Source organism: Xylona heveae (assembly GCF_001619985.1).
Source record: "Xylona heveae TC161 unplaced genomic scaffold L228scaffold_1, whole genome shotgun sequence".
NCBI lineage: Eukaryota > Fungi > Ascomycota > Xylonomycetes > Xylonales > Xylonaceae > Xylona > Xylona heveae.
Genome location: NW_017264193.1, coordinates 115,727 through 137,258, shown reverse-complemented (window position 1 = coordinate 137,258; position 21,532 = coordinate 115,727). Strand labels below are relative to the sequence as shown.

The 21,532-nt window shown below is 48.1% G+C and overlaps 10 protein-coding genes across 10 annotated transcripts; 5 read left to right on the top strand and 5 right to left on the bottom strand.

The window, feature by feature from the left end:
* Nucleotides 1-10: 10 nt before the first annotated feature.
* Nucleotides 11-1,251, top strand: L228DRAFT_264341 (hypothetical protein; the record flags this gene model as incomplete). The annotated part of the gene is made up of 3 exons (XM_018334566.1): nt 11-406; nt 463-676; nt 1,199-1,251. 3 exons carry the CDS (start codon nt 11-13, stop codon nt 1,249-1,251), a joined length of 663 nt encoding a protein of 220 aa, XP_018191457.1.
* Nucleotides 1,252-1,645: 394 nt separating this feature from the next.
* L228DRAFT_264340 (3-hydroxyanthranilate 3,4-dioxygenase) lies at nt 1,646-2,373 on the bottom strand (the record flags this gene model as incomplete). Its single annotated transcript, XM_018334565.1, has 3 exons — nt 1,646-2,062; nt 2,183-2,258; nt 2,342-2,373. The coding sequence occupies 3 exons, from the start codon at nt 2,371-2,373 to the stop codon at nt 1,646-1,648; spliced, it is 525 nt and encodes a 174-aa protein (XP_018191456.1).
* A 267-nt stretch (nt 2,374-2,640) lies between these two features.
* L228DRAFT_909 (Ctr copper transporter) lies at nt 2,641-3,747 on the top strand. Its single transcript, XM_018336958.1, has 4 exons — nt 2,641-2,902; nt 2,982-3,165; nt 3,343-3,430; nt 3,505-3,747. The coding sequence occupies exons 1-4, from the start codon at nt 2,840-2,842 to the stop codon at nt 3,617-3,619; spliced, it is 450 nt and encodes a 149-aa protein (XP_018191455.1). The 5' UTR covers nt 2,641-2,839; the 3' UTR covers nt 3,620-3,747.
* On the bottom strand, nt 3,674-5,835 carry L228DRAFT_225545 (JmjC domain-containing protein). Its single transcript, XM_018330387.1, has 4 exons — nt 5,457-5,835; nt 4,553-5,155; nt 4,272-4,495; nt 3,674-4,218 (listed from the first exon to the last, which is right to left on the bottom strand). The coding sequence occupies exons 1-4, from the start codon at nt 5,804-5,806 to the stop codon at nt 3,875-3,877; spliced, it is 1,521 nt and encodes a 506-aa protein (XP_018191454.1). The 5' UTR covers nt 5,807-5,835; the 3' UTR covers nt 3,674-3,874.
* A 640-nt stretch (nt 5,836-6,475) lies between these two features.
* L228DRAFT_264338 (ATP-dependent RNA helicase eIF4A) lies at nt 6,476-8,009 on the top strand (the record flags this gene model as incomplete). Its single annotated transcript, XM_018334564.1, has 6 exons — nt 6,476-6,512; nt 6,630-6,704; nt 6,760-6,828; nt 6,886-7,244; nt 7,300-7,942; nt 7,999-8,009. The coding sequence occupies 6 exons, from the start codon at nt 6,476-6,478 to the stop codon at nt 8,007-8,009; spliced, it is 1,194 nt and encodes a 397-aa protein (XP_018191453.1).
* Nucleotides 8,010-8,758: 749 nt separating this feature from the next.
* L228DRAFT_264337 (hypothetical protein) lies at nt 8,759-10,390 on the top strand (the record flags this gene model as incomplete). The annotated part of the gene is made up of 1 exon (XM_018334563.1): nt 8,759-10,390. One exon carries the CDS (start codon nt 8,759-8,761, stop codon nt 10,388-10,390), a length of 1,632 nt encoding a protein of 543 aa, XP_018191452.1.
* A 400-nt stretch (nt 10,391-10,790) lies between these two features.
* On the bottom strand, nt 10,791-13,554 carry L228DRAFT_235024 (sulfate permease; the record flags this gene model as incomplete). The annotated part of the gene is made up of 5 exons (XM_018330683.1): nt 10,791-11,432; nt 11,519-12,387; nt 12,460-13,000; nt 13,058-13,203; nt 13,266-13,554. 5 exons carry the CDS (start codon nt 13,552-13,554, stop codon nt 10,791-10,793), a joined length of 2,487 nt encoding a protein of 828 aa, XP_018191451.1.
* Nucleotides 13,555-16,295: 2,741 nt separating this feature from the next.
* L228DRAFT_264335 (putative mitotic check point protein) lies at nt 16,296-17,786 on the top strand (the record flags this gene model as incomplete). Its single annotated transcript, XM_018334562.1, has 3 exons — nt 16,296-16,775; nt 16,826-17,610; nt 17,663-17,786. 3 exons carry the CDS (start codon nt 16,296-16,298, stop codon nt 17,784-17,786), a joined length of 1,389 nt encoding a protein of 462 aa, XP_018191450.1.
* A 237-nt stretch (nt 17,787-18,023) lies between these two features.
* Nucleotides 18,024-19,527, bottom strand: L228DRAFT_257413 (APH-domain-containing protein). Its single transcript, XM_018333982.1, has 4 exons — nt 19,365-19,527; nt 19,008-19,303; nt 18,589-18,909; nt 18,024-18,522 (listed from the first exon to the last, which is right to left on the bottom strand). The coding sequence occupies exons 1-4, from the start codon at nt 19,461-19,463 to the stop codon at nt 18,129-18,131; spliced, it is 1,110 nt and encodes a 369-aa protein (XP_018191449.1). The 5' UTR covers nt 19,464-19,527; the 3' UTR covers nt 18,024-18,128.
* A 231-nt stretch (nt 19,528-19,758) lies between these two features.
* Nucleotides 19,759-20,865, bottom strand: L228DRAFT_257412 (SNase-domain-containing protein). Its single transcript, XM_018333981.1, has 2 exons — nt 20,416-20,865; nt 19,759-20,345 (listed from the first exon to the last, which is right to left on the bottom strand). The coding sequence occupies exons 1-2, from the start codon at nt 20,791-20,793 to the stop codon at nt 19,926-19,928; spliced, it is 798 nt and encodes a 265-aa protein (XP_018191448.1). The 5' UTR covers nt 20,794-20,865; the 3' UTR covers nt 19,759-19,925.
* Between the last annotated feature and the right edge of the window lie 667 nt (nt 20,866-21,532).

Genomic DNA, 21,532 nt, shown 5'->3' with positions numbered 1-21,532 from the left:
AGTTATCACCATGGTCTTCTCTGGTCTCTGCCAAGCTATTACCAGCGTCGACTGGGCGACCGTCGGCTCTATGGCCTTGGACGCGGCTTGCCTCGGTGCCGGACTGGCATACTGGCGCGCGATGGGTTACCCCCATCCCAGTGTTTCAGTCCGGGCCAGGCAGGCTAAGCCCAAGGTCAAGGGCATCCGCAACCCGAAGAGGGGCAGAGCTCCCAGAGCCAACCGGGACACGTTTGACGTTCCGGTTGGAACCCGCGGCATGGCGGCACCGCGCGCAAGGCGGTTCCGTCAGGTCGATTTTCAGGTCCCGAAGCAGCCTTGCTTCGGAGGCCCCAAGCGCAGGGTGGAAGTTCCCGCCCCTAAGGCTTTGGCTCCCGTCAAGACCCAGCCAAAGCCTCAGAAGCGGGTAAGTGTTTTATCTCCTTGAGCGCGTTGATCTCTCTTTTGGCTGACTTGCTTTAGGTGGCTTTCGCCGAGGGAGGCCCTCAGGTCAAGGTGGTCGAACGTTGGTTCGACCCCGAGATCCACCTCCACCGTCCGCTCTTCCGGCGCCTTCGGTTCGGAGTGGTTGAGCAGCGGGAGGTATTCCGGTACATTGTGCCAGACCCTGCCCCCAAACTCAACTTCCCCCGCACCAAGTGGGTGGCCCCGCTCCCGGATGTTGAGGACGAGGAAGGTGACATGGACATGTCTGGCTAGTACTTAGCCTTACACTGTCGTTGCCTCTCCTCTCCTCTTCTGAAGGCAGGTCACCCGTGCGTGAGCACCGCTTGGGGCACTCTGGGTCTCTGGGTCTCTGGCTCTCCAAGGGGCTTTTTTTTTTCTCGGTCGACCGCCACACCCGGCCGTCACGGTAGGTCCTCTCCCCTCCCCCAGAAAATCGAAAACAATCTCAAAAAAAGAATGAAAATAAAAACCAATCACCAAAAAATTGCTTTTTCGCGTATGTATTTCCTTAGCCTGTATATACTTATTTTGCGGGTCGTGTGGTCGGAGTGGCACGACCCATTTTCTTTTTTCTTTTCTGGGGCCGTGTGGTCGGAGTGGCACGGCCCATTTTCCTTTGTTTGTTGAGGGCGTTTTTGCTTTTGACCTTGGGGGAGCGAACAGGCCTTTTTCGCCTGTTCGCTGGGCGAAGGGCTTAGGCTGGACTGCACCACCAGCTATGAGCCTTTCGCTCGCGCTAACGAGCTCATAGGTTTCGCGGTCGACCTTCAGCGCGCTGGTCCGACGCACCTTCGGACTTCCTAGCCAGGTTCTCGGACGCGAGACCTGGCACAAGTCGGCCTCTCGACGGGGAGGCCGCAATTTTTGGAACCTTTTTCTGCCTCGTGCGGATTTTTTGTTTTTAACTTTTTTTTCTTCCTTTCTTTCTCTCCTTTTCTCTTCTCAAACTTCGCATCGCTTTGCTGAGGCTTGTGATAGAAGAAAAGAAAACAATAAAAGGAAGATGAGGTCGATGAGAGTTAGTCGAGACCTTTGGGTGAGAAGTTCGATTGTCGCTGTGGTACGAGGTGGATGAGTACAAATAGATGCCCTTGTGTATGTAGACGCGTCATTGATTTCATGTAGAGGTCGTCAATAAAAGTAGATGAGTCCTTGCATAGAGATAGCTTAAGTAGATATCTTTAAGATAATTTCGAATCTAACTTTGCGCTCTTGGTACAACGTCAGCCAGAGAGCCACATTTCTTGCATTTTCTCTTCTCGTCGTCGTTCCGGAAGGCATTCACGGCATCCTTGACCTGAGTTCCAAGATCGGTGCAGTGAAAGGAGGCCTCGTGGACTACTGAACCACAATCCTGGCAGTACCATCTGAGGCGGTCTACCGAATCGGCTGGCCGCGGCTGCTCGAGAACAATGCCGACTGTATTGGCAAAGCGGACAGGATTGTGAGGAGTGTTTGGGGGCAGAAGGAACATGTCCCCTTCCTCGATGTAAATGTCCCTGAAAACATCTCCCTCGTCGACGACCTTCAGCAACATCCGACCTTTGTACTGGTAAAACCATTCGGCTGTGGTATTGATGTGGTAATCCGTTCGTGCATTAGGACCACCAACAATCTGAATTATGTGTTGTTAGAAATATTATTCTTTTTAGATAGGTCACGTGAATGGTAGGGAGCGATATGGAAGGGGATTGATGCTCATGATATATTGCGAGAACATGCTTGAAATACTGACCATTACTGTGACATTTTCGTTGTAGACACAGTAATTGTTGATCGGTGGCTGTAGCAGGTGAGAGTTCTCCTGCAGCCTAAGATTTAAGCAAGAAAATGGGTCAATATCCATCGACGAATTTGAGTATTTTGGTAGTGGGGGGAACCTGATGTTTCATACCATTTTGGCAAATTTAGCGGAGAAGAGAGCATTGTTAATGGCTTGCCTGGTCGAGTGAAGCCGCTACGTAAAGTGCAATTAGAAGATACAAAATATGAGGAAACTGAGGGAACGGCACGGTTTATGTTTGATTTGGGATTATTTTACAAAGATGAGCGGTTGCCGGTCTGAATTTATCGAGAATGTAAGCTCTTGCTCATAACTGCAAAGCGGGTCCGCTGATAATTGATTTTTGCTTATCAATTACGACAATCGACCAAGTCCGCGTGAGCTAACACGTGACCGTAAACGTCAATACCCTCACTATTTGGCCTTCAGTGCTGACCACCTTACTTGCCCGACTAACCTCAGGTATCTGGCTACGTGGATCGTTACATTATTTCAATACCTGCGTCTAGTGCTTAGGTTATTTAGATAGCTTCAAAATAATTTTCTCTCATTCGTGCGAAAGCATACACTTTAAAGGCACACTATACAAGGCAGAAAGCAAGCACCAGCATGATGGACCATGGCACCCACGGCGACATGCCTATGGACCACGCTCACCGTTGCAGCATGAATGTTAGTACTCTCTCTGCCGCCGTCATAGATTGCCCTAGCGGAAGAATGAACGACAAAAATTCCTAATCCTTTTTTGCAGATGCTGTTTACTTGGAACACAAAGGATCTCTGCATTGTGTTTTATTCATGGCACGTTCATTCTACTCTAACCCTACTTGGCTCACTTGTGGCTATCGTTGCCCTTGGGGCGGGGTATGAATATGTCCGCGAGATCTCCCGCCGCTATGAGCAAAGGTGCGCTGCGCATGCGGCCACTCTTCCACGTAAGTAGCAACTAATACAACGTGCTATTCATTCCGCTTTGCCCTTTGGCTCCAATACCCACGCTCTTTCTCTTTCGCATCAGGATTCTCTTGTGAATGAATGCGAAGCTGAACAGCTGTCCCTGCTATCCACAGCAAACGACCGTCCTGAGGAAGTGAGCTCATTACTTTGGCCAGGGAGGAACGCTGCAGAGCTTGACAGAAAGTCCAAGGTCATCAAGGCGCTTCTATACGCGATACAGGTCTTTTATAGCTTCTTCATCATGTGAGTAATTTCCCGCGCTCGATGTATTCGGACTTATGTTGGTTTCTTGGACATAAATCTAAATCATCTGGTAGGCTTTTGTTTATGACGTATAACGGCTGGATTATGATTGCCGTAGCAGTCGGGGCGTTTGTGGGTTATTTGATCTGGGGCGGTTCGAGCGCGACGAAGAGCGTGGCATGTCACTAAGCCTATCATCCAGAATGTGGAGAAAGGTGGCGATTGCAGCATCACAGCTAATGCATGGTTGAAATTTAATCTTTTTTCAGCGGAAGGCATCTAAGCTGCGGCGATACTTCTAACTGCTTTATCATCCGCGCCTATTTTAAGTTTTAGCGGCATGGCGATATCCAAGTGCCCGAAGATCATATATCGGAACCTTCCAGCGACATCTTGTTTTGACGATCTCGATATAGCATTAGTTCAAATCAAATAAAGCGCTCTTCAAGGTATTTCTTCATCATCGTCACCTCCAAACCCAAAGCTAAATCCTCCGCCATTTTCGCCGCTGTCTCCGCTGTCATTCTTCACAACCTCGTCCCATTTCCGCTTCTTCTTCTCTCTGAGCTTTTCTAGCTCCTGCAGCCCTTCTTCTAGGACTTCAGGATGTCTCTCACGCATTTTCTGCACAAATGTCTCAAATGGATCTGAGACGTCAGTTTTAAAGCCCGACACCTGATCAGCTTTATCTTTAAGAAAGCCAAGTGCGGCTGACAGGTGAGCGCGTGGAATGAAATTTTGTGTGATGGCGATAGATGGTGTTAAATTGACGACGAGGTGCCACCATCCTGATACAGGTCAGTGGAAGGAAGATAACATTGACTCTTTTGGACCGACTTACCGGATGGGACGTGGAGAACCTCCCCTTCCTGACAAATTCCCTCGAGACATCCCTTGGTCCTGCGCGCTTCGGCGTGAAAACTCAAGAGCCATTCAGCGATACTCAAAGGGCTTGTCACCTCGCTCTGGTCCTCAGAAACAAACACGCCAGGAGGTGGAGGGAGTGTTGAGGTGTTAGGGAACATGATCCAGTATTTGGAGCCTCTGATCACGGCATTCCAAGCGCTGCGAGAAAAGTCAATGAGAATATGCACTTGCGAATTTTTTTTATTGCACCATTACCTTGTGGCATTCGGGTCTTTGTGGAATGTGCTACCGCTCCTCTCCGGTCCGACAATCAGCCATCTGCTATCTGGCCTTTGGTCGCCCAGCACCGCAAAGAGATCTTCTCCGAAACATCCAGGAATCCAGTAATCAGCGCCCTCCTCTTTTCCAACCTTCAGCTTCATCTTCTCGACGAATCCTCTGTCAAAAAGATATAGTGGGCTTTCATCACTGCTATTTTTCATGTACTCGATGTAACTTCGCATCGGCCAATCCACCGCTTCGGCTCGGAATTCAACGTCGCCATATTGCTCATTCAGTCCATCCACTGACCAGCGATGATACACAGGCCATTCCCGAACAGGCTCCGTTAGGATAAATGGCCGGTCTGTCCATTCAGCTGAAAATTCAGCCGCGGTGAGATTGGATAGACGAGCAATTTGATTGCGCGCGGGTATGTTGGACACGTATGGTGTCAATGGCGTATGGGCACAGAAGAAAGGTCGATGAAGAGCGTCAGAGAAGAGATAAGAACAATCAACAGGGTATTTTGCAAAGAGGGAATTAGCAAAGTAAGTCGCACGCCAAGTGCCATGCCATTGAATTTGCTCCCGTGGTGACCTATTCCAGATAATCTTAGCACGTGCCCGAAACAGATACACATATGCAGATGAAATTTTGCAGTAGAAAATTTAAATTGGACCTCTAGAGTATGAAAAACACAAAGCCTTTTGCAGGCCGCAAGTTGTCACCAAACATTGCAAGATAGGGGAATTCATTATACCAAAAACGAACACAGAAAACAATGAACAATAAGTAGCATAGCATGCGCAGCAATATCAACCTGTATATAAAACTCAAAAATGAAAGATCTGAACATTTAAGGAGAGAAAATTCGAGAAACACAAAATAGGGTTCGTACTCAATGAAGAGAGTCTTCCACAATTCCTCAAAGGTGGAAAAAGCATAAAGTGCTTTACAAGTTGCTCCAAGCCGTGTCAAGGACTTGGCATCCAAATTTTCCAATATTTGGATGATTAATTCGTCTGCGAGTGAGTAGAAGTTGCCACATGCTGTCTTCATATCATAGCGGGCGACATAGGCGTTACCCGCAGGTTTAATCCCCAAAGGGTGCTGGGGTATCGTGACTGGCTTTTCGCCAGACTCATCAGGCTCATCAATCAAGTCCTGTCGCATATGGCTGGGTAGATTGATTATCTTGCCATTTAAGGCCTGGTTTTGGATTTCCGGAGAAATCACCGACGGTGACATCTGGTTCACTTCCAAACAGTCGATTTCTGACAACGGTGAAACTTGTGACACTAGTAAATCCGTGAAAACCACGTTTGGCCACTCGGGAAACATGAAATCTTCGCTTAGCAAACACCAGCACACAACTATCATATGAGCCCTGGCAGTGAATTTTGTAGGAAGTTCTCCACCGACATTCCATTTATAACTACAACTTCAAAAATTCATAGCTTGCAGTACAACAGTATCATCTTGACGTGATAAAGTAATTGAATTTTAGATATTATCTGTCCTAGTGAAGAATTTAATCACGTAAATTCACTCAAGCAGTGACGGCGAATGGTGAGGGGCTGCTGAAAAGATTCTTGTTCCGAATGTCCCAAAACAGTTTAGTGTCATACTCTTTCTCGCCCGCACTAGTAGGAAACAATTTTTGAGATCATCTTGCGCTCTTCCGATCCTCTTCTCTTCTCCTCATCAACTTTGATACACCAGAACAAAGCATACATTTACCACCCACTAGATCCGATCGACTCTCATAAACGGGAGTCTTGGTATCTAGTTTTTTAAGTTCAATCTTAACTTTGCTCGTCGCGGTGCCCTACTGAGGACACCGTTCAACCGCTTTACGCGCAGTTCCATTTAGATCGCAAAGGCACACCTTGCGATCTTTTTCCATTCATCGCAATCATGGCTACCGACAAAGGTCTTGAGGAGCTCCCCGAGGGTATGAATCCTTTTCATCGATAAAATGGCTCAATGTTGGGTGCAAGTGGCGATATTCGCCCATGTCTGCACTGATAACGTAAAATTCGAACGAGATACTGACGGGATACTTCTTTAGGTACCATCGAATCCAACTACGATGAGACCGTCGACTCCTTCGACAACATGAACCTGAAGCCTGAGCTTCTGCGCGGTAAGCTTTTTGCCCGGATTGCATTTTCAAGAGCATTGCTAATCGAATCATGAAGGTGTCTACGCTTATGGTTTCGAGCGTCCCTCCGCCATTCAGCAGCGTGCTATTATGCCTGTCATCAAGGGTAAGCCAGCATCAAGTCCTTTTCATCCCCGCTCCTAGCCAACTAAAACTCGTGCAGGCCACGATGTCATTGCCCAGGCCCAGTCCGGTACCGGAAAGACCGCTACTTTCTCCATCTCTGTTCTCCAGAAGATCGACCCCAACGTCAAGGCCTGCCAGGCTCTCATCCTTGCTCCTACTCGTGAGCTTGCCCAGCAGATCCAGAAGGTCGTTGTTGCCATTGGCGACTACATGAACATTGAGTGCCACGCCTGCATTGGTGGTACCAGTGTCCGTGATGACATGAAGGCCCTTCAGGACGGCCCTCAGGTCGTCGTCGGTACCCCTGGTCGTGTCCACGACATGATCCAGCGTCGTGTCCTCAAGACCGACTCCATGAAGATGTTCGTCCTCGACGAGGCCGACGAGATGCTTTCTGTATGCAAACCCTTTCTTCTCGCTTATTGGAGCCCAAATCTGACCTTTTCCACAGCGTGGTTTTACCGAGCAGATCTATGATGTCTTCCAGCTCTTGCCTCAGTCCACCCAGGTCGTCCTTCTCTCGGCTACCATGCCCCAGGACGTCCTTGAGGTTACCACCAAGTTCATGCGTGACCCCGTCCGTATCTTGGTCAAGAAGGCCGAGCTTACCCTTGAGGGTATCAAGCAGTTCTACATCGCCGTCGAGAAGGAGGACTGGAAGCTTGACACTCTCTCCGATCTGTACGAGACTGTTACCATCACCCAGGCTGTCATCTTCTGCAACACCCGGAGAAAGGTTGACTGGCTCACCGACAAGCTCACCGCCCGGGACTTCACCGTCTCTGCCATGCACGGTGACATGGACCAGACTCAGCGTGACCTCATCATGAAGGAGTTCCGCTCTGGTTCTTCCCGTGTTCTGATCGCCACTGACTTGCTTGCCCGTGGTATCGACGTTCAGCAGGTCTCTTTGGTCATCAACTATGACCTCCCCGCCAACCGTGAGAACTACATTCACCGTATCGGTCGTGGTGGTCGTTTCGGTCGTAAGGGTGTTGCCATCAACTTCGTCACTGCTGACGATGTCCGCATGATGAGAGAAATTGAGCAGTTTTACAGCACCCAGATCGAGGAGATGCCCATGAACGTTGCTGGTAAGTCCTATCTTGATGCGGTTATGCGCTGCTTCAAAATGCTGACTCTATCCCAGATCTCATCTAAGTTCACTTCTAATAATTTACGTTTGGTATATCACGTATTCTCGACATCATCTTTGACTTGGTAAAGCATCGAATAGATTGGTCGGGAATGTCCTCTTAACAGGAGGAAAAGTGATGGTGAGCAGAGCTGGTTCGCCCGGCCTGCGGGGAATTTATTTAGGGTTTACTAAAAGTAGGGAAGTCCTGGGGGTTTTCTAATTCTGGGATCTCTCGATTTCTAGTTGTCTTCTGCATACTTGTCTGCTGCTTTTTTATCCTGCATTCGGCTGTCGGCTGTGGGTCTTCTCTTGTTTCTATCCAATTTCTTCGTTAGATAGGTCATCGGTTCGGCCTGGGACCTGCTTGTGCCATTTGCTCTCTAGGTGGTGCTTATGATAACTCATCTGGAGATTCGGAGTTGACACGTTCAGATGACCAGGAATGCCGATGATAATGATGATGCTCTTTTTCCAACCTTTACCACGTTAGACCAATGCTATGATTTCTTTGATCTGATTCTCCCGTGTGCACTTAATATTCTATGTCCATTGTTAAAGACTAATTTCTCACTCGCTTACGCATGCTATGGTTATACCGTCATGGGATCCTCTGCTCGTTGCAGATACACATCACGACCACAAATGAATAAGCCTCTCCCTGTTTCTCTAAACATTTTCACAGGCATCAGCTCCTCCTAAAGCAGAGTGCTCCTTCACTGGGCCTCGTTTCTGCCTTCAAGTTGATTAATCTGCCCACTCTTTCACAGCAAAAATGCCTGCACCATCATCACCCACCTCTCTCCTCTGGGCCCATAAATTCCGCCTATCTCTTGCCGCATTTTCTGAGCGACTAGCTAGACTCGAGGCATCTACTGTCGAAAAGAATGCCGCACTTACATCCACCACAGCTGCAGCATCGTCTGCAGCCACAGATGCAACTTCTCTGGCAAAAGAACTGAGTGCTAAGCTCGACACAGGCCTCCAGGGCTTCCATGATACGCTGGATGCAACCCAAAAGGATGCCGCAGTTGCGCTCGAAGCTTGCATGTCTGTTCTCAAACACGAAAATGAAACGTTGCGGTCGAGAATCAGTCACCTGGAAGGAAAGATTGAGAGATGCACACTAGCAAGCAGCCAGCTGGAAGCTCAATGTAGGACTATTAAAACACAATGCATTCAAATGTCGAAAGACTGCCGTGGCAGATATATACAGGCAGAAAGGGACAGTCCAGTTGGAATTGCCCCGCCGCAAGTGCACAGACATCTGTCGAGCCCAAACAAAAATCATAGCACCAATTTCTGCATGGAATCTATGCAAGAGGCACAAGAGATGCAACTCGTGAAGTCGCAGGAAATGCATTTAGTTCTGCAAAATAACAGTGACGTGATGCTCAACGACGATTTACAAGCTGGGGTCAAGATATCAGCAGCCAAACAAAGGCATTATCCAACGAGTCGTCTGAGGCAGCCTAGACTCTCCTCTCGTTCTTCAACGCTTTCCAAGTCGTCAAATGCCAACGCAAATGCAAATCCAGGTCACAACGTGCCGTTAAGCCAGACAACAGTATCAAATTGCAGGATAACAAGTCCTCCACAACAAACAGACTCAAGTATCTCAACTGCCTCAGATCCAAAACCAAAACCAAAACCAAAGCCAGTGACATTTCCAACCAGCACTTCTACTGATACTCAACCGGACACAGTATCGGAACGTTCTGCTCCCCTAAGACATAATCTACGCCCGAGAAGAGCCCAGCCGGAGAGACAAGCAAAGCTACATGCCAAGAGAGAACTGTCTTTGAAAAGGACCAGCTCTGTCAAGGTTACAACTTCTAGCAAGAAAAATGCAACTCTGAACGATCAGTGCAGTGGTCAGGATCAAGACCAGATACCAACAAAAATACAATCGACAATCGACGGCGAGCATTATTCGTCTCCGCACAACAACCCGCCGGCAAAAGCGAAAGATGAAATGCGAAACGTAACGTTCTCTTCCAGGTCAGGACAGCCGGAGAGGCCGTCAGTTGGAAAAGATGTATCGTTGATTTCATCTGCGGCTTCAGCAGGCTCAAGTTCAAGTTCAAGTTCTCGTAAGCGTACAAGAATTACACAACGAGGTTTTGTTGGAGAAGAGGAGGTAGAAGAGGATCCAGAACCTCGGGTGGTGCAGCAGCAGCAGCAGCGCTATAGATCGTCGGGAGTGGCATGTTATTCGTCCCCTGCGAAAGAGCGCACAGGAAGTAGCAATGAAGCAAAGACTGGTGAGGACAGTGTGGGTAATACTAGCGAGGTAGGCCGGCAGAACGAAGGGATTGCATCGGCACCTTCGTCGACGCTGAAGCGCAAGAGATATATCTTGTCCCTGGAAGAAATGGTCACGGCGGGCTTGATTCAGTTGAAATAAATTCTGTTTACTCATGTAGCTGGTTGAGCATCTTTTAGATATTACAGGAAGACCTATACAAGCATAAATTCACTTGAAACTAATTCAACATAGAAAGAATAAGTTTTTGGGAGAAGATTGTTTGCATTAGATGACCAGAAAAGGCACTTAAATACTTTCAAGTGTGTCTTGAATAAGGACCTCTCCAAGATGTGGCCATCCAATCGGCTGTATTATATTTTTGTTTGATGATATAAGGTAGATGAAGGCCGCTAGAACGCTTCAGGTATATGTATATATGCCTTGAACCCAAAAAATTGGGGGAAGAGAAAAGGTAGAAAATGGTATGAGAAAGGGATATGTAGAAGAAGACAGGATGAAAAGGATATATAAGAATACAGAATGAAAGGGATATCAAAGATCAAGCAATGGGCTTCAGTTCCAAGTTGTTTGCTTGAAGCGACTTTGCCTCAGCATTGGCAATAGCACTCTGCAGCGCACTAGTGAGATCAATGTGGAAGAGTGGGCGGTTGATGCCGTGAACAACAGCCACCTTTGGATGAGGAACCTTCAAGGCCGTGCCGTAGCCTGCAGAGTCTTTGCCTTCCAACGAGCTTTGCGATTGAATGTGGATCTCATCCTTGTGCGCACTTTGCGACCGAGCAGACTCAGCATCCTGTGTACGTAGACGCTGGAGCTCCTTGATATTTTCGTCCTTCTCGGCGACCGCGGCGGCAGAGTCTTGGCCGCCAATCTCGGCAACGCTAAACACGGGTTTCCACCGGTGGAACTGACTATCAGAGGGAGTAGGGTAGCCGAAACCAGCGGATGCAAGAGCACGTTTTGTCCAGCGGTTGTTGATGCATGCAAAGTGCCAGTCTACCCGGTCGGGAGCCGCGTAGCGGTCGAGCTGATTGCGTACATCAATGAGTTGTTGAACGGAGGTGATATCGACGTTGTTAACCGAGGAGAAGTCAAGGACGATAGCCTTGAGTGTAGGCCGGTGGTCATCCACTTGAACTTCCTTGCCGCGGCGCGGGCCAGGGTCATTCCATGGACGGTCCTGCAAGGGTAAATATTAGCCAAACTGAAATGGTAAAAAAAAAAAAAAAAAAAGAAAACGAAAAACACAACGCTGAGATGACATACTCCTGGACGTCCATAGGTGAAGGGATCAGTCCGCTGGGTCTCCTTGAAGATGGTAGCCACCAGCTTGTCAAGGTAGTGATTGGCGTTGGGATAGTTGAATCCTTCAGAGAAGCGGTAGATGTAGATGCCAGGGTAAGGTCGCTCCACATCGATTTGAGGGTTGGAACCATCCTGGTGGTCAATGGGCAAAAAGATGTTTCGGACAGAGGCATCGTTGTTTCCCTTGAGAGGCTCCCGAGCATCATCTTTATCATCCTCCAGAACGTGGTCACCAACGACAGAGTGGATCTTGACCCGACCGAGGAATCGGCCACGGGCCTTAACGACACGGAACAGCAGCAAGGCAGCAGACACGCAAATCGTGGTGTAGATACCGTTTTCGATGCTGGAAAAGACGGTAATGATTACTCCTGCGAAGAAGATGAGTACCTCCAGTGGGGAGACACGCCAAAATTGGTAGACGGTGTTGGGAGGAGTAATCAAGTCGCCAACGGCGTGGATGATGACTCCAGCAAGCGTGGCATTTGGAATGTAGTAGAAGACAGCAGGGAGCGCGTAGATAGCAAGCAAGACCACGATAGCAGTGATGACACCTGCGAAAGGAGTTCGGACGCCTGCCTTGGACTTGATGGCTGTACGCGAGAAAGATCCGGTAGCAGGGTAACCTCCAAGGAACGGTCCGAGTAGGTTAGTGACACCAATAGCGACCAGCTCCTGGGATGGGTCGATTGTGTAGTTGTTGACCCGTCCAAATGACTTTGAAATGGCAATGTGCTCAATGAGGAGTACAATGACTGTAGCAGGCAATTGGCTTGCAAAAGCCTTGATGACGGTCTTGTTGACAGTGGGGACCCGGGCATGCTTAAAGCCTGCATTGCAATGTCAGTGAAAGGGTTGCAGAAAGATCATTTGAGAGGAAATAGGGCGAAGTGAAAGCATACCTCTAGGAACCTTGCCCAAGATCTTAAACGCATGATGAGACCTCCGGTGCCGGTTGACCAACCAGGAAATCAGGGTGTACAAAAGGATGACGAAAGCTGTCCGCAAAGTTGAGATGAAAAAGATGAGTTTCTCGTGCTTGGGGTACTTTCTCGCGGCATATTTGCAAGCCGATCGGATGATGTAGAGCATGGCCAAGGCTGTCAAGCCCATGGCAGCATTTAGATTCGATCGGCCAAGATGCTTGAGGGTGTTGATGACAACTAGATAGGTTGAGGCGCGAGTGGAAAACCCTGAGATGCCCATCATCGTAGGTACCTGACCCACAGCGATGTTGAGCGCCGAGCCAGTCATGAAAGCTGAAATGGATGCGAGCGAGATGAAATCTACGATCCAACCACAGCGCACCAAACCGATGAATACAATGATGGCCCCGGCAATGATTGCCAGAGCAGATGCCACTTCGTCTGGTGCAAGATCCGGATTGGTTTTTTTAACATTGAGGACAACGTTTCCCACGATTGTGGACATGACAGCAACAGGCTGAGGAATACGTCAGCACCCAGAACCTGTTGTTGCAACTTTATCAAGTACACTTACACCAATGGTGATATCTTTTGACGTGGCGAAGAACCAGTAGATGAGAACTCCCATGAAGGAAGAATACAGACCAAATTCAGGCTTTAGCTCTGCCAGACCGGCGTAGGCCATACCCTGTGGTACAACGACACACCCGACGGTGATACCTGAAGGGGTAAATCTTAATACGGTGTCATATCTTATATCACGGGGAAAAAAAAAGACTTACCAGCAACAAGATCTCCGAAAAGCCATTGGAGATTGTAACGAAGGATCCAATTGGTGAAGGGGAAAAGGCTGCGTGCATATTGAACGAGCTCATGACCAGATGGTAAGGTCTCGCGAACCCATTCTACCGCGGTCGGTTCTTCCTCAACAAACGTGTCCGTGGTGGAAACAGAAACAATAGATTCACCGCGGGTCACGACGGCTTGCTCGTTTTGCCTCTGGTCATCCAGCTTGATGCCAAGAACCTTAGCCAGGAGATGGCCAGTCTTGGAAGGAAGGGAAGCAGCCATGTCTATGGAAATGACAGGCGCAGTCGATGCTGGCCGGGATGCTTTGGTCTGAGGAGCTTAGTCCCTGCAGAAGGCGGCCAAACGGGATGGTAAGGGCCGTAAGCAAAGCAGAACCCGAATGCAAGATGACTATCCGAACACGAGGAGAAGGTGGGATGCTTTAATATAATAAAACAAAAGTGACTTAGGGAGGTAAGCCAAGCAGGACGCTAAGATCTCAAGGATCGTGAAAGGAATCAATTTTCCTTCAGATGCGATCTAGGCGACGCCGCACCGCAGATAAGACTCCCACAGCTTTTTTCAAACTCTTCTCTGCACAATGATGAGACGATGCGTATGACCCCGGAAAGATGAGGGCGATCAAGATGAGCAATGCACAAACATCGGACGAATAGTATCAAATGAACGGACCGAAAGGGGGTCCAGACTGCAAGCCTCTTATGGCGGGAGCTGGGAAAAAAACAATGAAAAGGAAAGCACAAGAGAAGAGAATTGGCACAGCAGTGGATGAACACATGAGCAATAAGACGACATGATGGGCGGGCGGTGGCTTTCCAGGGCTTTTTGCTTGTCTCAGCATCAACTTGGTGAACAACGGGCAGTGATGAGCGTATGGGTGTCGATGGCATCACTCAGACGGACCATCATTGGAGGAGAGAAATTCTAGTTCTGGGGCTCACTCGACGCGATCTGTACCTTTTTTCGCTTAGCCGAGAGCACGCCATACGCAACGACAGCCTTTAACTGAACCAAAGCCAAAGTCTAATCGATTTTCTGTCACGTAAGTCCCAGAGTTCGGAGCTTTGCATCAAATGAGAATATCCCATCTGGGTCCTCGGAAGCCGTCACATCATGTCCCAGGCGACATGATGATTCCAAAAGTGTAGATAAAGACCAATGTAATTTGTCACGTTTATTGAAGCATGAATCACATTGGTACGTAAAGCCAAGGCCGAGTCGGAGGCGAAAGACAGAGAGAGAGAATGAGAAGAAAAGAATTGCGCAATGTTCCTGGACCGCAGTAGCAGGTCGATGTCGTTTCAATGGATGACAGCGTAGTATGGAGCATAGCACATGTTTGGCATGTGCGAGGTGGAAGCTCTAAGTGTCGTAGGTGATTAGTATAGTTATGCCCCAGTCCCTCCCGAAGCGGGAGAAGGCAAATCTAATCTATGAAAAGATTTGAACGGAGCATTAGTTAGTTATAGCCGTCCTGGTCTACCCCGAATTTAGCCTGAGAAAATCTTCCCGGCCAATCATGTTCGGCCTACCGAAGACTGACTTTTCTCGAGTGGGTTGTCAAAAGGCAAAGACTGAGCACATCGCCGTCAGTACCTCAACCTCCGTCAAACTCAGTTCTGGCCCTTTCGCCCAAATTATCTATCCCCACCGTCCTGATATCATCCTTCATCACGGTAGAGTACTCCGTAAGACGGTACGATTCCCCGCTATGCGCGAGCCGCCCTTAGCGCGTTTCGGGCGACACGACAAGGAGTAGTTTGTAAACACCCACCGCCTGGCAATGTGTAGATTTTTATGTGGGGATCATCATGAGGACATTGATATTAAGAGTGTCTCGCATTGAGTACAGCCTTTGCTAGCATCTTGACAGGCAGTGATCACTGAGACCGCATGAGACCAACTAACGGATCATATGAGGCGGGATATACCAACATACAAATATAGTATAACAACCAAATAAACTCATCTCATATCAAGTACTACCGGATTAAATCCATCTACAAAGTTCTTATCAAATAGACTGATAAATCGCTCTCAACTGATCCCCACTTTTGTTAGGATTCTAGTCCCCACGTTCTACGGTTTTAAGTATGTTAAATTGGTCTATGGATTATCGTACCTGCTGTTCCGTAATGAGTTTATAGTAGTATGGGAGGCCTCATGTCTCAATTAAACCAAATCGATGATGACTGGGATCATCTAGGGGTGTGTTTTGAGCTAATGATCTGGGTCGCAGTTATAGCTGAAAATCTACCCCACATTGCACATGGTGGAGCCTCGAACAGGAGCTCACCGAGTTTTTACCTTGTGACTCTCCCGCTCTTCATTAGCAAACGGTGCAGGACCTAATATTCTAGAATGTTTTATGAAGTTTCGATGGAGCGAATTGCTGCTAACTCAATCATTGGGGCGAAATCCAAGTCACAGCTAGAGAACCACGTGATTAGCCTTGTTCCCTTGTTACCATTTTGCAACACCGCCAGGAGAATGGAGAGATTTCGGAGACGATTCCATACTCCTGTCATCTACATACTGACAATTACCTAAATATTTTTTCAAATACAGTTCGAGTCATAATGTTATCAAGGTGTTACCAGCGCCATGCTTAAAGGTTCTTAAGACAGTTACCTTGTACCATAGTGCACGCCAAACAACCGAAATTTGGGGGTTGTTTTTAGCTACGGAGTATGCGTGGCTGGGGAAGCACGCGCCGTGGCTGGTTGGCTATAGGGGAAAGAGGCTCAACTCCAAACCGCGACGACATCACCATCAGCACCGACCTTTCTCACGCTCGTTGTGGTCAATCACGAATTCTAACCTACTCATATCGTTCGCTCCTTTAACTACGAAATCTTTCTTTCCATTCAGTTCTCTCAGCTCATGTGGTCCTTTCAAGCATTGTGATCATATTTCCATTTCGACCCCTGATCTAACACCTAGGGGTCATACCTGAGAACCGTATCTTTAAAAGACATCTCTCCATTCCGCTCGCCGATGTGATGTCGTCCACATCGTCTAATCCGTCGATACCCAATATACCTCCTCCAACTGCCCCCTGGAATCCCACACCTGTCTCGCCAAAGCCGCGCGGTCTTCGCAAGTTGCACTCTACCCAAGCCTTGTCACAATCGGCCGCTCTGAACGTCCCGATTTCTGCACAGTCACGCCTTCGACAACAGCGCTCCGTATCTGCTTTCCATAAAGATTCCCTCAACAATCAATTGTCTGCAATTAGCTCGTCGCGACCGTTTGGCCGAGCCAGATCGAATAGCGATGCCTCTACGAAAGGTCCACCCACCGTCGCACTTCCAATTCGACGTGGCGCGGGGCAGAGTTCATTACCGACACCAACCACCACCCCAAAAAGCTTAGATATAATGTTAAGACATGTCCCGGCTAAAAATGAGATACCACTGGGTATTCAAGAAATAAAGACATTGGTTCTCGCTCACGGCGTTCCAAGTGACAGTGACGGAATGGTATACTCATCCAGCAATGCAATGGATAAGCACGAACTAATAAAGTCCAGTCTACCTCCCGGATCTACTTGTGGTTAATTTTTCTCAGCGCGCCTTCTCTACCTACCGATAACTACCTTGGTTTGATTCACCGCGGTCCCTCCCCGGCATATTCGAAAATCCGCAATGATACCTTTCGTACACTGGCGACTGATCCTCTTTTCCGAAGAAGAGTTAGCGAAGCGAGCTTGATCCGATTATTGAATGCCGTGGCTTGGAGGTTACATGATGCCAAGGAGGAACGCAACCTTAGCACCAAGAATCAATCTGCAATAACAACCCTGGCTGAAGCCAGTCCTGAGCTCCACCCGGTGTTCAACTTTATACCTTCAGCTAAGCATGCTCGCGGCCCGCCAACCGCAACCACGACCGAGGGCTCTGAAGCAGGAAGTGCTGAGCCAGGTACTTATGTGCAAGGGATGAACGTGCTTGCGGCTCCGTTCCTCTACGCTGCGCGCAGTGAAGTGGAGGCTTTCGTGGCCTTCCATCGCTTTCTAACAGAAGAGTGTCCTGGGTATGTGAGAGGTGCTATGGAGGGTGTTCATCGAGGCCTTTCCCTTGTTGATAGGGTGCTGGCCATTGTGGATCCAGCTCTATCAGCATATCTGCTGTCAAAAGGCATGCAGGCCAAGTTGTACGCCTTTCCATCTGTACTAACACTCTGCGCCTGCACTCCACCTCTTCCAGAAGTACTTCACCTCTGGGACTTTCTGTTCGCCTCCGGAGCACATATGAATGTCCTATGTATTGTGGCACAATTAATCATGACCCGAGATGCGATCCTCGAGAGCCCAAGGTTTGTTTTGCCCATGTCCTGTCACTCTCTGCGTCTGCTTACGGATTTGCAGCCCCATGAAAGTTTTAAGGTCATTCCCTCCACTACAAGCTTCCAAGATAAAGTGGCTTGCTATTAGTATCCTCGACCGAATCCCCAATGGTCTCTACGATGAGATTGTTGATCACGCCAAATAACCCCCAGACCGCTGGATTTTTCTTGTCTCTCCGAATCAGAGATGTTTCGTCCGTTCTGGTGCCCCTCATTCATGCGATGCTCATTTCCTTTTTTTACGAATGCCTCTCGTCGTACCATTAGTCCCCAGACGATGGTCTACGTCATGGCAATTTGGTTTAACTTGCTCGTCTTAGCGGGCTCGAAGCACGAGTAACGACAGTTATGTTTTGATGAAACCCAATAGTTTGATACGCACTGATGACATTTTCATTTGTCTATTTTTCCTTGGCTCTCTTTATAGATAGCACATTCACGAGTCATATAACAGAGCGCTCGAGTAATATGATCATTCATGATTCTTTTCATAGATTTGCCTTTGATTGGAATCCTTCGCGGACACGTTCGATCAAACTCCAGGCAAATTCTCCAAACGGTGCCATCTGCACAATGTATTCGTGCGCTTTGGCGCTACTGGCCTGCCTTCGTGCAGACCTTGCAGCAATTCCTTGCATGATAATTGACCCTCTGAAAATGCCAAAGGCATCTCCCCATGGCATCTCTATAGATGGATCCCATCCAGCCACTTCCCGATACCACTGAATACATTGGCCTCGATATGGAATTCCCGGAGTGACCCCAGGACGAAATTCAGGGTGATCCCGAATACCGCTGCCTTCTGGTACGTTTGCCAGGACGTACGGAGTTGAAAGATTGGCAAGATCTGAAAGCGGATGTCCTATCGTTGACATCTCCCAGCTATACAGAAAAAGAAAAGTCAGATAAATTATGAACGTGAAAACGCGAAGGACATGCAATACTCACTCCAGAATACCAATTACTATTGGTTTTGTTTTATGATATACCAAATTATCAATTTTGTAGTCTCCATGTATCAGCGTCCCGCGATCTCTAGGCTGCATTTTCGGATCTCGAAAGAATGCTTGCATATCATCAAAATGCGGAATCTTGCCGACAGGTTTTTTGGTGTCAATATCCTCAGTTTGAGCCTGGGAATTGGATATTGTGTTGAAAGTCTGCAGTTGCCGATTATAAAACCCTGACGCTTTCCCGTAGCTCTCCAGGCCTATGGAGGCGGGGTCGATACGATGTAGTTTTGCGAGCGTGCGTATGGCATCATGCCACCTGCCAGAAAGACTTATGTTAGCCAAAATAATCCTCACATGGGAAAGATATTTCTTATTCAAGAAACCAAAAAAAAAAAAAAAATCAACAGAAAATACATTTCGTATCTCTCGGCAGGCGAGACCCCAGGAAACGTCGGGTCTTCAAAGATTCGACCATCCAGAAAACTCATAACGTAGAAAGGTGTTCCAATAACACTGTCATCTTCGCAAAGACAGTACGCCCGCGGGACAGGCACGTCTGTTCCCTGGAGTGCATCTATGATTCTGTACTCGCGGTCCACCCGATGTGCGGTTCTTGAGAGAAGTTTCCCGGGAGGCTTTTTCCGTAGCACGTATCTCATTCCAGTACGGTCCGTGAGCTGGTAGGTTGGATTCGACTGGCCGAATCCAAACTGTGACGGGTGTCAGTGATAACTCTGTTCCCTGCGGTACGAGGCACAGAAGATGGCTGACCTGTTTGATTTTAACGGGTATAGCTATTTCCGGTACATGGTTGCTCAGATATGCGTTCAAAGATTCCACGTTAATGGGCTGTCGTACTTCTCCGGCCATGGTGAAGCTGCCCCTCTATAGATAAACAAAACATAACCCATCTTTCGCGGAGGTGCTTGTTCGTATGGGTGTGACAGTTGTGCTGTACTGCACCCTGCCCACGAGCCGAGGTTAAGAATCAACAGGGTCGTTAACTAATTGAAATCTGGGGTTGCGTGGCTCCCGGAGCTAGCAGTGCGACCCCGGTACCCTCATAGATTTCCAGTTGAGCCTTTACCTAAAAGTCAAACAACATTGAAATTGCTTAATTTGGTATATGTACAAGTGAGATAATATTTGACAATTCTTTGTAGTGGATCCATTATAAGTGTAGAATCATTTGTCTTGTTTGCCGTCACATATGTAAATGTATATATATCATGCTCGCATCAACATTGCATCGCTGGTTCGCCCAATTGTAAAACGATGCATAACTCAATTACTACCGAGAAGCCTTGACGGAACAAGCAAAAGGAGTGGATGTCAAGACTTAGGATCTTTTACATCCTCCAGCATGGACATTCTGGTCTTGAATTCTCGTGGGCTCTCAAAATCTGCCTTTTTGGCCGACCACATGCCCTTCCTCCTTTTCTTCGCCCACCATTCTGCGTTGCGATATTTAGCTTCGAGCTTCCCAAACTCTGCTCCACTTTTTGCCTCATATACAGTAGCAAGCCCTCTCTTTAGCATCTCCAAGCCGACATCTCTGCGTAAGAGCCATCGTCGTACATAAACTGTAGAAACAACACGGTCATATTGGTCGCGCTTGTAGATATAGGCTCGCACGCGGCGGTTCGATATGTACGATGTGAGCCAGTCTAAAGCTTGCTTGGAAAAAGGCTGAGCTGGCTTGCCAAAATGCGAAAGCTCGGGGGCGTCCACACCGGCCAGCCGAATGTGGATCTTCAAGTATAATTGCGTTAGCCAATATCAATCTTTGTACAGAATAGTCTTTCAGTGGATCTTTAATTACCGTCTTTCCTTTCAATTCTTCCTTCTTCACGGGCACTCGCCGACCGGGCATCCAACCCCATCCCGCAAGCCGTCCTCCAGGTGTATGGAAGAGACGGAAATTATCGCCATCGCCGACACTTGTGACCTGCCCAAATAGACTTCGTCGACGAAAGAAATCTGGATGAATGCTTGAGGCTGCTGGAATGCGACGCAGATACGATCGATAGATACGGACAAAGAAGAGAGTCGTCCCCGTTAGCAGAATCGTAGGGACGATTGTCCGCGGATCGGTGTAGTGCGACCAATCTGTAACATTGAGGGAGTTGGTCCAAGAAACAGAACGCTCACTATCATCGCGATCGTCTTGGGATTTGGAAGACCATGGTGGCCATTTCATGGCGGCGTGGGCTGAGGATGGTTATGGGCCAGCGGCTCCCGCCATGTCGAATTTGTATGGCGACGATACCACTATACTCCGTAGCCCGATAAACATCACACTGTACTAGTTCCCACTAGCGCGGAGGCTGATAGCGAGCAGCTCCATATCAACAAGTCAGCAACCAGGTGACATGAGAATACTACACTTGGGAGTATTAATATTGTTCCCCTGGAAATGGAGCAGAATAACTTTCACTACATGGTGCGTCACTATGTTACCTACCTACTATAAATGTGGAAATAGCTTGTCTATTTGCTTCGTAGAAAAGAAAGTCTGTTGGAACCATCCTTCCTCTGTATATTCTAGGTAGAGTTGCATTATGATTCAGAGAGGTATCTTGGACAATATCCTTCTAATTAGAAACTTGACAAGATCTCAAAAAGGAGAGAAAGCCAGCATCGACCTCTGTACAGTGGTGAAAGATCGGGTATTACGCCTAGGAGGTATAACTACATTGAATGAGAGATGGTTAAAGTGCTCGGCAAAAGTTCCCGCCGAGAGGAGTCGGGAGTGCCCTGGTCCCAGTTCAAGGGGTTGGTTCCCTTTCCAACCGACGCATTTCGGATCAGCCGAACTAACTTACGATAGTTGCGGACGGACCAATAATCATGAGTACCTCTTCTGATAAGCAACTTCCCCGCAATCCTGTGGTACCTACTGAGGTCATGACCCTCCAGGAGCTCCTCGTATCCTAGCT

Excerpts from the sequence above, each read along its gene's own strand:
- L228DRAFT_909 (XM_018336958.1), top strand. The coding sequence starts at position 2,840 with ATGATGGACCATGGCACCCACGGCGACATGCCTATGGACCACGCTCAC. Across the intron at positions 2,903-2,981 it reads CTCACCGTTGCAGCATGAAT|ATGCTGTTTACTTGGAACAC; the intron begins GTTAGTACTCTC and ends CCTTTTTTGCAG. Across the intron at positions 3,166-3,342 it reads GCATGCGGCCACTCTTCCAC|GGAGGAACGCTGCAGAGCTT; the intron begins GTAAGTAGCAAC and ends TACTTTGGCCAG.
- L228DRAFT_257413 (XM_018333982.1), bottom strand. The coding sequence starts at position 19,463 with ATGGCCGGAGAAGTACGACAGCCCATTAACGTGGAATCTTTGAACGCA. Across the intron at positions 19,304-19,364 it reads TACCCGTTAAAATCAAACAG|TTTGGATTCGGCCAGTCGAA; the intron begins GTCAGCCATCTT and ends CACCCGTCACAG. Across the intron at positions 18,523-18,588 it reads ATAGTAATTGGTATTCTGGA|CTGGGAGATGTCAACGATAG; the intron begins GTGAGTATTGCA and ends TTTTCTGTATAG.
- L228DRAFT_257412 (XM_018333981.1), bottom strand. The coding sequence starts at position 20,793 with ATGAAATGGCCACCATGGTCTTCCAAATCCCAAGACGATCGCGATGAT. Across the intron at positions 20,346-20,415 it reads AAGAATTGAAAGGAAAGACG|ATCCACATTCGGCTGGCCGG; the intron begins GTAATTAAAGAT and ends TTATACTTGAAG.
- L228DRAFT_225545 (XM_018330387.1), bottom strand. The coding sequence starts at position 5,806 with ATGTCACCGTCGGTGATTTCTCCGGAAATCCAAAACCAGGCCTTAAAT. Across the intron at positions 5,156-5,456 it reads TGGAAGACTCTCTTCATTGA|GTCACCACGGGAGCAAATTC; the intron begins GTACGAACCCTA and ends TATCTGGAATAG. Across the intron at positions 4,496-4,552 it reads AAAGACCCGAATGCCACAAG|CGCTTGGAATGCCGTGATCA; the intron begins GTAATGGTGCAA and ends CTTTTCTCGCAG.